At 36.0% G+C, this 17,887-nt stretch overlaps 1 protein-coding gene across 1 annotated transcript; it reads left to right on the plus strand.

The window, feature by feature from the left end:
- Positions 1–203: 203 nt before the first annotated feature.
- LOC121764109 (ammonium transporter 2 member 5-like) lies at positions 204–7,956 on the plus strand. The gene is made up of 6 exons (XM_042160181.1): positions 204–818; positions 1,074–1,359; positions 1,794–2,326; positions 5,853–5,903; positions 6,326–6,381; positions 7,467–7,956. Exons 1-6 carry the CDS (start codon positions 204–206, stop codon positions 7,954–7,956), a joined length of 2,031 nt encoding a protein of 676 aa, XP_042016115.1.
- The last annotated feature ends 9,931 nt before the right edge of the window (positions 7,957–17,887 follow it).

Here is a 17,887-nt window from a genome sequence, read left to right on the forward strand (position 1 = left end):
ATCGTAATAATCAATCAATCTACACACACACAAGGAATACAACCTGTAACATTTTGAATTTCAGTTGTACCAATTAATCGTATTCATCGCCCACGTAACTCTCATTAACCTAATTAATTCAAATAAAATGCTTCCAATGTCACACATAAATAAATGCACCTTAGCCTAGTATTGTTGTACACAACATCACTAGAGAAAAAGAGATGGCGGCGAGCACCCCGGACTACTCGTTCCTCCCGGCGAACCTAATCCCGGACCCCGCGAACCCGGCATGGATGAACAAGGGCGACAACGCGTGGCAGCTGACCGCGGCCACGATGGTGGGGCTCCAGAGCATCCCGGGGCTGGTGATCCTGTACGGCAGCATCGTGAAGAAGAAGTGGGCCGTGAACTCGGCCTTCATGGCCCTTTACGCCTTCGCGGCCGTGCTCGTCTGCTGGGTGGGCTGGGGCTACCAGATGTCGTTCGGGAACAAGTTCGCGCCGTTCCTGAACAAGATCGACGACGCGCTCGACCAGCACGTGCTCCTCAAGCAGACGTTTGGGGGATACAAGTTCCCCAACGCTACCATGCTCTACTTTCAGTTCGTCTTCGCCGCCATCACGCTCATCCTCATCGCCGGGGCCCTCCTCGGCCGGATGAGCTTCTACGCCTGGATGGCCTTCGTCCCTCTCTGGCTCACCTTCTCCTACACCATCGGCGCCGCCAGCATCTGGAGCCCCAACGGCTGGCTCAACAAGAAGGGCCTCATTGATTACTCCGGCGGCTACGTCATCCACCTCTCCTCCGGCGTCGCCGGCTTCACCGCCGCCTATTGGGTAGTATTATGTTTTTTGATTATTTATGGAGCTTCTGATTAGGGGCGGGTAAAAAAAAAAAAAACAGTATATCGATCGTATCGTACTGAAAAATATCGAAAAAATATTGAATTTTCGGTACAGTACGATACCGTATCGTAAGTTTTTAATAAGGTAACGATATGAATTTTCTGATTAGTATTATGTTTTTTTATATATTATTTATGGAGCTTCTGATTAGTTGTGGTGACTGATTGTGGATATGTGGGGTTGTAGGTGGGGCCGAGGGAGACTAAAGATAGGGAGAGGTTTCCCCCAAATAACATCCTGCTGATGTTGGCCGGGGCGGGGCTGTTGTGGATGGGGTGGACCGGGTTCAACGGTGGCGATCCTTACATGGCCAGTATTGACGCCTCGCTCGCCGTGCTCAACACCCACGTCTGCGCCGCCACTAGCTTGCTCACTTGGTTGCTCTTGGATATCATTTTCTTCGAGAAGCCTTCTGTCATCGGCGCCACGCAGGGGATGATCACCGGATTGGTGTGCATCACACCTGCTGCAGGTAAACGATCAATGAAAATTCAAGAGGTTCCAACTTAAAACCAATTGATGATAAAGTTCAAAACTTGATAAGTTTCATATTTTATTTTTTCATTTGCTAATTAGGATAAATTGTCAAACTTAATTTAATTAATTTCTACTCGTCCACTGCTTTAAAAATCATGAAATTTGGATTTCATCTGCGTGAACAAAATCTAGTAACCTATATTTTTCAATTTTTTCAATCAATCAATGTCATTTTCTTTATAAATAAACTACATCGCTAATCTCATCGACAAATACGTCAACCTATGATTTCTAACTATAGTATCAGATAACGTAATTTTATTAAAAAATTTTAATGTGGAGCAAATTATAAATAAATTCAAACTTTATAATTTTTCTGACTTATTGAAAAGTTACATATCAAAACTTGACCAAACTTATAACGGACAGGGGTTGTGCAAGGATGGGCCGCCATCATAATGGGCATCCTCTCCGGCTCGATCCCGTGGTTCACGATGATGGTCCTCCACAAGAAAGTATGGCTTCTCCGCCAAGTCGACGACACAATGGCTGTATTCCACACACACGCGGTGGCCGGAACCCTAGGCGGCCTCCTCACCGGCTTCTTCGCCAACCCAAGGCTATGCTACCTCTTCTACCTTGCCGAAAACTACGAGCACTACATAGGCCTGGCCTACGGCATCCACAACGGGAGAGCCAGCGCCGGCTTCAAGCAAATGGGCATCCAGATCCTCGGCGTCGTCTACATCCTCGTCCTCAACGTCGTCATCACCAGCATCATATGCAACCTCATCAGGCTCGTCATCCCGCTCAGGATGTCGGACGAGCAGCTGCGGTTGGGCGATGAGGCTGTTCATGGCGAGGAGGCGTACGCGCTCTGGGGCGACGGCGAGAAGTTCGAGCGCTCCGTGCACAACTCTGTTTATGGAGGGGATCAGGAGCTTGGAGCTGTGCAACATAAAGTATGACAAGTGTTGCTACTTTTTCTTCTATTAATAAGCTTGGAATTTGAACATTGGTGCTGGAAATTTGATCTTTATAGTTTGTCAGGGTTTCTCTTGTTGTTTTGGGTTGATTTCTTTTTATTGATAAGATATGTAGGGGGTGAATAATTGTCTTGAATGCATGTTGTTGTGCTTGTTCCAGCAACATTTGATGGACTTTGTATCTGATATTGAAGAACATTTTGATTTAATTAAGTTATTGTACACGAAGTATGGTCAATACAAAACTAATAAATATTTGTTCATCAATTGTAAACAATGATCAATTGGGATATGCTAATATGCTAACTGATTTTAAGTTGCTAAAGTACATCCAATCACGTGCTGTCATGTGGCACGAAAAATGTAATATTGTTTACAGAAAAATGCAATATACATTTGTCAAACTGTAAATGCATTTTCGGCAGATTGCATTTTAGTTATAGGCAAATTGCATTTTATATTGTTGAGTTTTGCATTTTAGATAAGGCAGTTTATTTGCATTTTATATATAGACGGATTGCATTTATATATAATTTATTTTGCATGGTAGACAATTTATGTTAACATGCAAAACACAACAATATAAAATGCAATCTACAAAAAGTGCATTTACAGCTTGACAAATGTATATTGCTTTTTTCTGTACACAATATTGCATTTTTCGTGTCACGGGGCAACACGTGATTGGATGTACGTTAGCACTCTAATTAAGGATGAGCCCTAATGCTCCCCTTACTAAGCGTGACTAGTTTTTTTAAATGTTTCTTGTTATAATAATATTTTTTTAATAGCAAAAGAACTAATTTATTAATTTACTCCAATTAAAAATAGAGTCCCATGTAGTACCACATCTGTCTTTATGTAGCTGAGTCGTATTCATTTTTGGATTGTCGTATTGTAGCTGAGTCATTTTTCTTTTTTGCAATAACAACAACCTTTCTTCTCTCTTATTTTACTACTCCTTTTGTCCCACAATAATTGTCACTCTTTTTCATTTCGGTCCGCCCCACAATAATTGTCACATTTCATTTTTACCATAAGTGGTAAGTAGGTTCCACATTCCACTAACTCACTTTACTCTCATTTTATTATAAAATCAATAAAAAAAGTGAGTCAAACATTCCACTAATTTCCAACCAACTTTTTTTTTACATTTCTTAAAACTTGTGCCCACAATAAGAGTGACAATTATTGTGGGACGGAGAGAGTATCTCTTAGGAGTACTTTATTTTTTCTTCATCTCTTTATCTTTTTTCTTTTCTACTTTATTATCAATTTATGTAACTCACTTAACACAATTTTTTTTAAATCCCGTACCACAAAGAAATGCCCCTACTACAAAGGAGGGACGAAGGAAGTACTATTTTCTTTTTAAATACAATGTTGGATATTTAACCAGATGATCTTGTTAAATTTTATAAATTTTGTCCCACATCGATTTGGTGAAGATCTTATCTAATCTATATAAGTGTAGATAACCCTCCCCTTATAAGGTCTTTTAAGGAGTGAGTGACTCATTTCTAATATGGTATCAGAGCAGGCCCAAGTCGATGATGGTTTTCTCTTTATCTCTTATCTACTTGACAAGTGGAAGACCGATGTCCTTTCCGGCCCACATCGATGATGGTTCTCTTATTTCTTGCATTGCCTAACCATGTAATGGAAGACTGATGTCCTTTTCAGCCCACCCATAAGGGGGCGTGTTAAATTCTTTAAATTTTGTCCCGAGCCATTTCTAATAAATCTTCTACATATCACGTCATCAAAGTAGTAAAAAGTAGTAAGTAATTATAATAGTCAATTCGACAACAAAAATAAAAATTGTACACCAACTTACTGGAGTATTTTTCACTGCTTCATCCCTGAATAAAAGTCTCCATTTGACTATATGACTTGTAGTATTGTTTTAAGTAATTATTCAGAAAATGGATTAAAAAAAGTTGGTAGAATTTATACTCTCTTAGGAAGTTAGAGAGATAAACTATCTACACTTTATCGAAATTGGTAGAATATATGTTTTAAGATACTAGCTTTTACTCTCATAATAGATTTCACACTTTCATTTTTTGTTTTGTCCCAATAAAAATATCACAATTCCTTTTTCAGAAAACGCTCTCTCTCAAATTAATATAAATATGCTATTTTCTTTCTCCACTTAACACATAAAATAATATTTTTTAAAATTTTGTGGGATTCTACAACTATGACATCTATCATGAGATGTAGTAATTTTTACTTTCGGACATGGTTTTTATTAATGATGATCAGTTAACTATAAATCATAAACGATATTGGGCTGTCCATCAATTGTTAACAAATTAGTCCGTCTATAAATAGGTTGTTGGATTCTATGACTTGCCTCCAATCCATTTTTGACACTATGCGACACAAAGGAATTCTAATGGGCCGACCCCACATATACACTCTTTTTTTACATTAAGGTTTGGGGTCCACTATTTATTTTGAATCTCATACAATTTTATTTTATTTTATTATTGTAACCATTTAATTTGTGCTCATTTATAAGTTATTAAACCAAGATATCAATTACAATTATGCTCCACGTCTAATAAATAAAAATCTGTGGGAATTATGATAAATCCCCACAAGAAATGCCCAGACCACCAACAAGAAGAATATTGCAATGGTTCTATTTGATGACGTGGACATGATGACCTGGAAAATGAAAATCCACACTTCACCTAACTTTATACTCCATTCCAACCATTTTTTTCAACATGTTTTTTTACCGGGCTAGAATTGTAAATGTTATCAAAGTAATTGAGATTATATATACATTATATTGAAACACTACATCAAAGTTGAGGTTTATAAATAGAAAAAAAAAAGTAAGTTAAATCAAAGACGATGAGGATTTATACATTTTGGCTTGGCTTCTGAGCCAAATTAACTGCCACTTGCCAATTTCTTATATTTGGAATAATTCTAAACCTCGGATTCGGTTAATTATTTTAGATATTTAGCCTGAATTAGGTTTTGATTTGGAGGGAAAGTTAGGTAAAATTTATTGGATTAAGTGCTTGTAGTTTAGGACAAGTTCTCAAAGATATAAGCTTCACACTTAATTGAATTAAAACATAAATGAATATATCAAGAATTCAAGCCGACTAATTCAATTCGGATCGTGTAATCTAGAATTTTAATTATAATGTTAATAGTACCTATGAATGATCTTCTCGTGTCAAACAAAATTGAAGAATATATCAAATCTTGCTTACGCAAGTTGTAAGATTTTTAGTGTATAAAAATTGAATCAAGAACTTTTGTATATACATACATTTTCCATATATTAATATGTTGACACAATATATTAATATGTTTTAATGTGTCTAAATTAGAGTGATTATTCGTGAGAAATCTAATAGTAGGATATTTATTTCTGAGAAAAAAAAATAGTGCATGTATATTCATACAACACAGTACTCTTTCTGGAGTTTCAATTTCATTCTTAACATTTACTAACATTCGATTTTTTCTGCAGGCTTTCAAGATGGATGAGGTCCTCTATTCAATATTCGATTTTTTCCTCAGAGTTATTCTAATAAATGATTATTACTCCATCATAATTGGACGTTTCTTTGAGCCATAGAGACTAATGAATGGAATTTTAATGAATTAAGTGGCAAGATTAAAGTATGAATAACTTTAAAATCTAAGTTAAAAAGAGAGTGATTAGGAAAAAGAATAAAATAAAGGAATTTAAATAAAACAATAAAGTAAGAAATACTAAATATATTGATTATTTCTCACAAAGAAAAATTATTCAACTATATATAGTAAAATGGCTAGAAAAAATAATAGTACTAATGGAACATAGAGAAAATATTATTTTTAAGGATAGTGATTTAGAGACATAATATATGAAATTTTATAGTATTATTTTTGTTTTTATAAATTAAAAAAATTATAGCCCTTTATTATTTGACATTCTTATCCTTTATTTATTTCCTTAAGATATTGTTTGACACAGTCAGAGTGGCAAAGGCGGTTGATCATAATGAAATTCGTTGGTAATTTCACACTGCATTTTTCGTTTAGGGACTAATCAATGATTATTGAGTGATTTTTATCTAGACAAATTCGACTGTGAATTTTTTTAAAAATAATGTATAATGAATTTAATTTAATCAAAATAAATTAATAGCTCAACAAAAGCATTAAAATATTTTCTTTAATTTCGAGAGATATCTTATGAAATGTAGAAGCACAATGGTATAGATACAAAGGAGAGTGGGCATGTGAGTATGGGTAAGTGAGAAGTGGACATAGTTTTTGGCAGAGCATATTACGATTCCCAAGCATAGTGGAGGGATCAATTTCAAGACACTGTCAATCACCACCGCTTTATTTTATTAAAACATATCGCTAATTATATACTTAATTCTAGTTTAAACAATTATAAAATTTAATGATTCCTATCATCCGATGTTTTTTCTTACCATTTACTTAAGTATGCAGTATCTGATTATAAAATGTATTCATATTGTTGAAATTTCATCACCGAAAATAATTTTTGTTAATAGAATTGATAGGCATTAAATAGATAACTTTTACCATATAAATTGCCAAAATGGGATATATATAGGGTTGCGTTAAAGATAGAACCATTCTTAAGTGTAGAACCTAGAACTCTACATATTTTATTCATTGGATGAGGAAAAAATGACGGTCAAAGATTAAAAATCATACCTATTAGACTATGTTTTCACGACATTCCAGACTCAACATATGAAAAAACTCACATGTTGATGGAAGAATGAATGAAACGAAGAAGAGTCCATGCATGCTTTATTTTTTCACTTATCTGCATTCACCCATTAATAATAGTTTTGGTTGTAATGGGAAGTTGTTGTGCAAATCAACACCATTGGATTAAAAGATCTAACGACCTCCGTTTGGCATTTGTTCTACGTTTAAGAATGGTTCTATCTTGATCACAAAGAGTTGTGATCAATGTCGAACCCTTCTTAAAGACCGAACTAGAGACCAAATCTCATCCACCCATTAATCACATCTAATGGTTATTAATAATTACAAAATATCTGATTTTTTTTATTAACAAAAGGGTAATTTTGGTAGATCAAATATTATGCAGTTACTGTGTATGCATCTCCTCATATCTTCTCAAACCCAACCCACTTCTCTCTCTCTACAATTCTCACTCATCCCCCACGCCAACTACCTCTGGCGTGCGGCCTCCCCCGCCCCACCGCATTCCGGTCAAGGAAGAAGCAGCACTCTGCGGAGTGGATCTCCGATCTGGTGGAGATGGAAACTCTGCGGAGTGGATCTCCGATTTGGTGGAGATGGAGAAGCAGCACTCTAAGGAAGAAGCAGCACTATGCAGAGTGGATCTCCGATCTGGTGGAGATGGAGAAGCTCTCCGATTACACGTGCAATGGGGCGTACACGGCATCGTAGAACAAGCTGATGAGCAGAATGGATTCATGGAGCAGATTCATGGCAATTTTCAGGGAGATCGCGCATCTGTAGGGAGTGAACGCGGATATGTTGCAGGCGTCATACGATCTGGAGATGAGGATGGAGGCATATTGGGAGGTGGTGACAAGTACGATGGTGGATAACATGGTGTTGCACTTGATGTTCAACATAGGGAAAGTGGTGAATAAGAAGATGTAAAAGGAGATAATTGATGAGGTTATGGGGCCATAGGGGAACAGGCTGGAGAGGATGTTGGACAAGCTGCCGTTGGTGGCGAAGAAGAGGAAGAAACTGCAGAGCAGTATGAAAATCGTCATTATTTAGATTTCGATTTTACTTCATTAAACTAGGCTATAACTTCATTCAGTTAGATTATTAGTTCATTCAACTAGGTTATTACTTCATTTGACTAGGTCATTACTTCATGGTTATGTTCTATTACTTGATTCAAATAGTTCCATCACTTCATTCAACTAGGTTATTAGTCTAAATGATTATGGAGCAGATGAGGAAGATTGATCACTACTTTATTCATACGTACATTTACTTTATTCTTTGTGTGTTACTTCATGATTGGTTGTCAAATCCACATTATTTGAGTTACTTCATGATTTGTTGTGTTAATCTTTGTATGTGTTTCTTATTCTTTCTTGTTTCGTATTGTTTAGTTGTTATGCAGATTATTGGCAAATGTATACAGTGGAAAATAAAATACTACTTGAGAGAATTGCTCGAAAAAGAAATGCATATATTGCTTGATTCGGGTTAGAGAAGCTTCGAGAACAATTTATCGTCATCTGGTTTGATTTTGAAGGATTTCTGGTGGAAATCATCGCGGTAGACTGAAGGAGTTTTTCAGAGTGGGGAAGAACGGATGGAGAACTGTGTTGTATATATAGTTTGCGAAGAATTAATATTGTAATGAACTAAATAACGCACTTGATGAAGTTATAACCTTAAGTAATGAAGTAATATGAACTGAACTGTGTTGTATGCACAGTTTGCAAAGAATTATTCAATAAAGTTATAACCACATGTAATGAAGTAATACGAACTGAATTGTGTTTATGTATAAGTTTGCAGTTGGACTTGTACCTGTATTGACTAAATAACCTAATTGATGAAATTATAATCTCATTTAATAAGGTAGTGAATTGAAGTAATAACTCACCTGAAGTTCGATGAAGTAAAAATCTATTGTGATGAAGTGATATACTTGTTAAATGAAGTAAATACACGTACAAATGAAGTAGTGATTAATATTCCTGATCTTCACTTGAATCCTTTATAGCATTGGTTTATAAACTTCATCTCGTAAATGATTTAGTTCATTTCGCCCGTTCATTACTTTGAGTCAACATAAAACAAGACAAGAACTATTGATAAATGATTGTCCAACAGAACATTTATCACGATAATATTAATCATATGCTATATATTTTGTTTGGAAAGAGATTGGAAGGTTAACAAATAATGAAACAAAATGCAAAAAAAGTACTTCGTTCGTAAAATTATTATGTGCTTTTGAAATGATATTTTATTTTACCTCCAAAAATTTAAACGATCACAAACTATACGAATACATCATAATAAATACTGAGGATGTGGAAATACCTTAATAATACAAGCACATATAGTTATCTTTAAATGAATAGGTTTAGTATTAACATATGAATAAAATACTTCATACAGTCTATTCACTTTAAAGTTTGCAAAAAGTTTAAATATATTCAAATTCAAAGTGGAATGAAGTAATAAAGTGCCAAAATGAAGTAGTTAACTACTGGAATGAAGTATCAAATCTATTGGAAAGAAGCAATAAATTACAAACAAATAAATGTATCACATCATTTTTAGAAAATCAATATGCTAACAAAAGAATATCAATAAAACAACTCATCAATTATATTTGCTTCTTCTTCTCATCTGTTTTGTCACAATTCCTTGAATCATGCCGACCAACCATGTGGCATTTGGCACATCTACGACCAAGCTTGGACAAATCCTTTATTTCTTCATTTGGCACATCTACGACTAGGCTTGGACATATACTTTATTTGGCAAATAAAACAAGACATTGGTATAAAATATAAAAACTAACTGTTGTTAGTCAAAAATCATAACAAACACAAATCATTCCGGTATGTAATAAATTGAAAATGAATAGATATTTACTTCATTCTAGTAGGATTTTACTTCATTCTAAAACATTATTACTTCACTGGACTACGGTGTTACTTCATTCCAGTATTTGATCAAACAAATGCTACATACATTCGAAAAATCAAGTTTCCCTACGTTTTCACTGTCTATGAATTAATTAATAATGATCAGCTGTTGTAGTTTTGTTTGAGCAAGCATATTCTAATCCACTAGTCGAGTCGACATGATCATCAAGCATAATATATTCATCTTTACAAGAACAATTTATTGCTTCATAGGTTTTCACAGTAGGGCATGAAACTTCATTACTATATATTTACATACTAGTTAACTTCACATTTTAGCTGTGCACAGTTATATGCATTTATATGAGCTACAGTTATAGATACTTCATATAATAGGTATTAGATTTCATTACTTAATACATACTAGTTGACTACACCATGTTAATTCAATATTTCAAAACAAAAATAACTTGAACTTCACTTTTTACATTCTAGAACAGAACTTTTGGAGCCTTTAGCTGCATCCATTTTCTGTTTAGATGAACTTTTGACTATATAAAAAATACAACACATCAAAAATAAGATAATGGTCAAGGTCTAAGCACGGTAATTAGGTTATATGAAAACAGGTTATTTACATTAGTTCATCTTATCAATTTACTACTTCATTAAAAAGAATATGTAGTTCATTTGTATGTGCAAACAACACAGCAGTCAAGTTCAATCCTAAAACTCTAAACCCATACAACACAGTAAATAGGTAGTTCATAATTAGAGTTTGTTACTTCATTATCATGTTTTTTACTTCATTTTATCAATTTACTACTTCGTAGTTTACATAGTAGGGCATTAACTTCATTACTATCAATTTACATACCAGTTAACTTCACTTTTTACCTAGGTTATACTTCACTTTTTAGCTATGTACACAGTTATATGCATTTATATGAGCTACATTTATAGATACTTCATATAATAGGTATTAGATTTCATTACTTAATACATACTAGTTAACTACACCATGTCAATTCAATATTTCAAAATAAAAATAGCTTAGACTTTACTTTCTACCTTCCGGAATAGAATTTTTGGTTCCTTGAGCTGCATCCAATTTCTGTACAGATGAACCTTTTGCTACATAAAAAAATACAACACATTAAAAATTAGATAATGATCAAGATCTTACTTAATCATATGAATTCAATACTTCATTCATCTATGCTTTAATTTCATTTTTTACCTTTCTTAGCAGGGATTTCAGAACTACTTACATTCATCTTCTTTTGAGAGGAAGTTTTACCTATACATGAGGTTTGTTAGTTAATACAAAGTTAACTTAATCATATGAATTCAATACTTCATTCATCTATGCTTTAATTTCATTTTTTACCTTTGGTAACAGGTTTTCCAGTAGGGATTTCAGAACTACTTGCATTCTTCATAATTGGAGAGGAAGTTTTACCTATACATAATAAACACAGAATTAATATACAACATATCATCCACAATTATAGATAGTTCACTTGGAATATTATGATACTTCATTATTAAGTGTTATTACTTCATTTTTATAGTCTGTTACTTCATTATAATGTTTTATTACTTCATTTCAGTCATAAACCCTACTGTTTAAACAGAGCATTTATTTTACTTCATCATCATAATTTATTACTTCATCTTATCAATTTACTACTTAATTGAAAAGAATATGTAGTTCATTTGTATGTGCAAACAACACAGAAGTCAAGTTCAATCCTAAAACCCTAAACCCATACAACACAGTAAATAGGTAGTTCATAATTAGAGTATGTTACTTCATTATAATGTTTCATTACTTCATTTTACAAATTTATTACTTCACTAAATAGAATATGTAGTTCATTTGAATTCAGATAATATGCAGTTAACTTAATCATATGAATTCAATATATCATGCATCTATGCTTTAAGGTGACTTTTTTACCTTCGTTGTGAGGGATTTCAGGAGCACTACTTGCATTCTTCTTGTGTGCAGAGGAAGTTGTACCTATACATAACAAACACACAAATTAATATACAACGTATCATCCATAATCATAGATAGTTCACTTGGAATACTATGTTACTTCATTAAGTGCACATTAAATATAAATTCATTTTTTACTTTTGGTAGCAGGGATTTCAGTAGGGAATTGAGGAGCACTACTTGCATTCTTCTTGGGTGCAGAGGAAGTTTTACCTATACATAACAATCACAGAAATTAATGTACAACATATCATCCACTTAGTTCACTTGGAATACTATGTTTCTTCATTATTAATTGTTATTACTTCAATTTTAGAGTCACTAACTTCATTATAATGTTTTATTACTTCATTTCAGTCATAAACCCTATTGTTTAAACAAAGCATTTATATTACTTCATCATCATAATTTATTACTTCATCTTATCAATTTACTACTTCATTAAAAAGAATATGTAGTTCATATTAATGTCGAAAGAACACAGTAGTTTAGATTAATCCAAAAATCCTAAAACTATGCAATACAGGATATAGGTAGTTCATAATTAGAGTTTGTTACTTCATTATAATGTTTTATTATTTCATTTTACAAATTTAAATCCTAGGTTTTACCTTCTGGATCTGGAATTTTGTTTCCAGGATCTGCATCGAGCTTGTAAGTTGCTTGTTTGACCGACTTTGATTTAGCCGGATGCTTGCGAGTATATTGTTATGCTATTTTGACAAAAATCAGAATCAAAGTTAGGAATTAGATGAAGTAAACGAAGTAAATTAAGTGTAAGATCTTTGAAAAGCTTCAATGTTGTATTACCTTCACCAGAAGTTCGGTCGAAACGCAACTGGTGGCCAGAATTTTTCGTCGAAGATTTTCGAGTATCAACCATTTTGAAGATGAAGTTGTGGAGTCGTCGATTTTGGCAGAGAAGCAGCGTTTGAGCGTCGATTTGCAGTAGAAATGAGAGTCGATTTGGAGTAGAAGATGAGCGTCGCTTTGTAGAAGAAGATTCGTCGCTTTGTTGTAGAAAATTCATCGATTAGTAGAAGAATTTTTCGATTTGGAGAAGTATTCTTCGATTTGAAGAAGAAAAGAGCAGGACAGATGAGAATGAAGAGGAGCGGCGTGAATGGGGAGAAGCAGGGGTGATTTTTTTTACCCTAGATGTAATTTGACCGAAATACCCCTAATTTGAAGTATATTGCTTATATAATGAAGTAGCGAAATTCATGAGACATGATTTAATCTCATCCATTAAAATCTAGATCTAAGGGCCCTAATTTGGTCTCTAGTTTGGTCTTTAAGACTAGATTTGTGAATAATGAGACTATATATATATGTATATATATATATATATATATATATATATATATTTGTTTTACTTCAATCACTTTTCATTTCTAGCTATCTCCACATTACTTTAACAATCATGCATTAAAATTCATTACGCTTAAAATATTTATATTTTTAAAGAACAGAGGGAATATTAATTATCATTTCTATTAACAAAATTCACTTCCAAAATTATTCTCACTTTTCCATAAAAAATAGGAACTTTTAAAAATAATACGAGGTCAAATTGATTAAGTATGAGAGATAAAAAGAACAAATAATTGGAGTATTGTTACCGAAAATAAGGCTACCTTAAAAGATAAAAAAAAGGTTACCAAAATGGGAAAAGATAGTATTTTTATGATACGGGGAGTATTCAACCACGTGACAAAATACCATTTTGTCGTTTGAAACCAAACTTTTTTTAAAACAAAAAAATACTCAAGTCAAAAGCACAACCAGCAAAACAGTTGTTAACAATCAACTAACAAAGCAACAATAAAAGAAAAACGTAAGCAAAGCCCCCACCAACCTACCACTTAACTAAGAAAACACCAAGTTAAGCAAAAAAAACACTACAAGTTAGCAACAACTATAAGCAAATTATACTAACAAATACCATATTGAGCTTAATATATTTGATAACAATAATACATATAAATAATTTGGTAAACACAATTATCGATAACATTAAGCATAGATTTAATCACAGATATTATCACTGTTCTTACAAATTAAATGTAAAAATCATGGATTAAATATGCCCGGTCAATGGATTTTGACCAAATAATAAATGTGACGAGACATTTAATTTTGTGAAATTAAATGACATAGCGTCGTTCTACATTTTACGTAGGTAAATGTAGTATATTCACTTTCTCAAATCCGATTTCCGGTGAGTGAGAAATAGTGGATTAAAGTTGGGCATAATTAGCTTTTAATTAAAGCTTAGAGTTGGAGCTTAGGGAATAATTAACTAAGTGTTAATTATCCCACATTGGAGGATTAACACATCTTTAATGTGTATAAATTAAGTGACTTTATGTTACTTAATAATTATAGTGGACCAAGATGGGTGAAAGAGCCCACACGCGCGCACACGCGCGCGCCGCCGCCGCCCGCCCGCCCGAGCCCGTGCTCGCGGGCCCGGGCCCGATCCCGATCTCGGACTATTCTTTTTGGGCTTGGTGCTTGGCCCAAACTATATTCTATAAAATACTAGTTTATTCTATAAATACTTAAAATAAAATACTAGTTTATTCTATAAATACTTAAAATAAATATATTCAATCTTTGGGCTTGGTGCTTGGCCCAAACTATTCTTTTTGGACCACCGCCGAGTCAGCAATCCAAGTGGCTTGACACGTCGTCAAGCGAGGCACAGTCACGGGTGCCACGTGAGAAATCCACACGCTCCACACACGGATGGCACACTCCTGCCACACGTCTGTAACCGACGTCGGTTACGAATTGCCATGATGACAGCCATCATGGCTGTTGACCCCCTGCAGTGGACTGAGCCTATAAATAGGCCAGCCATTCCATGCATCACTACACAATTCAAAAAGCATTCTGCATCATAAGCTCTCTCCCTCTCCCTGCATAGTTTTTCTGTCGAAGCTCTGCCCTCTCCTCCATCCAGTTCGCCGGAGCTCTGCTGATTGCGGTGCTGCATCAATAGAGACGTAGCCGTTTTACCTTTGGGGACGACACGCCAAACCGAAGAGCACTACCGGGGCGTATCTCGTCTTGCGGGAAGAGGCCTCCTCGACTCGGCTTTCATACTGGTTTAGTTGTTTCGATTTCTATTGTAATTTCTTTAGTTCAGTTTCTCCTTTTCTTTCTTTTGGGTTGTATTACGCCCGGTTTTGTTATCTTGTAATCCCAGAAACCAACAATCGCAAGACGAGATAACTTGCCTTTGAAGGAATTTGGACTTCTAAACTGAACTAAAACTTTCGAAATATTAAACACCTTTGCTGGAGATGTCTACCGACTCCAACACCGCCGCTGCCACCACCACCGCCGCCATTCCCTCCACCATGGCGACCACTGGACCGGTCAACACTTCATCGGCTCCCTCGATGATGCCAACTCCCGGCTTCCCGGCTGCCTCATCCACCGTCCCTTGGGTTTGGGACAACCCCTTCGGGGCGTCCACTGGTTCCACCTTTGGTGGTTCGGTTGGTTCCACTTTTAGTGGTTCCTTCGGATCCTTTAATGGATCGAGTGTTGGTGCCTTCGGGCTCAATACTAGTGTTGGATCTTTCGGGATCAACACGAATGCTGGGGCCTTCGGGTCTCATGCGGGTGCTAGTCCCTTCGGGGCTGGTACGACCATGGCGGGCTCTATGCCCAACATGAATGGTGGGGGCTCTATGCCCAACCATGTTGTTGGCTCCTTCGGGGGCAACGGAATTGGTTCCTTCCAAGGACCAAGCGCGGCACCTTTGGCACCAAAAATGATGCCACCTGCCGAGAAGCCACCAAAGTTTGGAGGATCTGACTTCAAGCGGTGGTACCAGAAGATGTTGTTCTACTTGACAACATTGGGCGTCGCCAACTTCCTCACGGAGAACGAGCCGCCCGCACCAAGCGACCAAGAGACTAGGCTCGAAGTCATGGCAGATTATGAAGCTTGGAGGAAAGGAGATTACCTTTGTAAAAATTTCATTCTAAGTGCTTTAGATGATAGTTTGTACAATGTATACTCCAATGTAACCACATCTAAACAAATGTGGGAAAACCTAGAAAAGAAGTATAGCATAGATAATGCTGCTGGGACGGAACAAGTTGTAGCATCCAAGTTTATGGACTACAAAATGGTCGACTCTCGACCCGTCATGGAGCAAGTCCAAGAGCTCCAAATGATCATCCACTCATTAGTGGCTGAAGGGATGACCTTGCCCGATAAATTCCTAAGGTGCACGATCATTGACAAGCTCCCTCCAAGTTGGAAGGACTTCAAGAGTTATCTCAAGCACAAGCGAAAGCAGATGACCCTTGAAGACTTGATCGTGAAGTTGCGCATTGAGGCCGACGTGCGCAAAAGTGATCAAAAGGCTAAGGGCTTCACCCCAAATGAAGCCAAAGCCAACCTGTTGGAGCGGGGCGGTCCCTCCAACAAACGCCCTCGCCCAAACCGTCCAAACGACAAAGGGAAAGGAAAGCAGCCTTGAAAGAAGTTTGAAGGCGACTGCTACAAGTGTGGCAAACCAGGCCACTTTGCTAAAGACTGCCGCAGCAAGAAGAAGAAGCCGGCAGCCCACTTCGTTGAGAAGGAGTTCAAGGACTGGGATGAGAACGACCTCATTGCAGTGGTCACTGAAGAGGTTAACCTTGTTGATAACAAGGGAGGCTGGTACATCGACACCGGCGCTACTGCTCATGTTTGCTCCGACAGGAGCAAGTTTGCCTCCTACACTGCTGTTGAAGGGAGGAAGATCAACATGGGGAATCAAGCATCGTCCGAAGTCCTCGGCGTTGGCAACGTGATTCTCATGATGACGTCTGGCCTAACTATCACTTTGAAGGATGTGCTGCATGTCCCGGACATCCGCAAGAACCTAGTGTCAGGATCAATACTAGTTAATAAAGGGTTTAAACTTGTATTTGAGTCCGATAGGTTTGTCTTGTATAAGTTTGGAAAATCCATCGGAAAAGGTCATGTAACCGATGGGCTTTTCAAGCTTAGTGTAGCAACTCGAAGTGTTGCGAAGCCATTGCCCAATAAGAATAAAGCATCTACTTCCTCTTATTTGATTGAGTCTTCAAATTTGTGGCATTGTAGATTGGGACATGTAAATTCAAAAGCCATTAAAAGATTAGTAAATTTAGATTTACTAAAGGCTAATGAATTGGATATCCAAGATAAATGTGAAATTTGTCTTGAAGCAAAAATGACTAAGTTGCCGTTTCACTCGGTTGAACGAAGCACAAAACCCCTTGAATTAATTCACACGGATGTATGTGATTTAAAGATGTTGCAAACTAGAGGTGGTAAAAAGTACTTTATCACTTTCATAGATGATTGCACAAGATATTGCTACATTTATCTTTTAAGAAGCAAAGATGAAGCAATAGAGGCGTTCAAAAATTATAAGAACGAAGTTGAGAATCAACTTGGTTGTAAAATCAAAATGATTCGAAGCGATAGAGGAGGCGAATATGTAGCCCCGTTTGAGGAGTTATGCAACGCAAGTGGTATAATTCATCAAACAACTGCTCCATATTCACCACAATCTAATGGTGTTGCAGAACGCAAGAATCGAACTCTAAAAGAGATGATGAATGCACTGCTACTCAGTTCAGGATTACCACATAACATGTGGGGGGAAGCTGTTTTGACAGCAAACTATATCTTGAATAAAATCCCTCTCAAAGGAAAAGATGTTACTCCTTATGAGTTGTGGAAGGGAAGGAAGCCATCCTACAAATACCTCAAAGTGTGGGGGTGTTTGGCAAAGGTGATGGTTCCTCCGCCCAAAGAAGTTACAATCGGACCTAAGACGGTTGATTGCATCTTCATTGGATATGCACTTAACAGTAGTGCATATCGATTTGTTGTTCACAAGT

The sequence above is a fragment of the Salvia splendens genome, chromosome 14 (genome assembly GCF_004379255.2).
Source record: "Salvia splendens isolate huo1 chromosome 14, SspV2, whole genome shotgun sequence".
Taxonomy (NCBI): domain Eukaryota; kingdom Viridiplantae; phylum Streptophyta; class Magnoliopsida; order Lamiales; family Lamiaceae; genus Salvia; species Salvia splendens.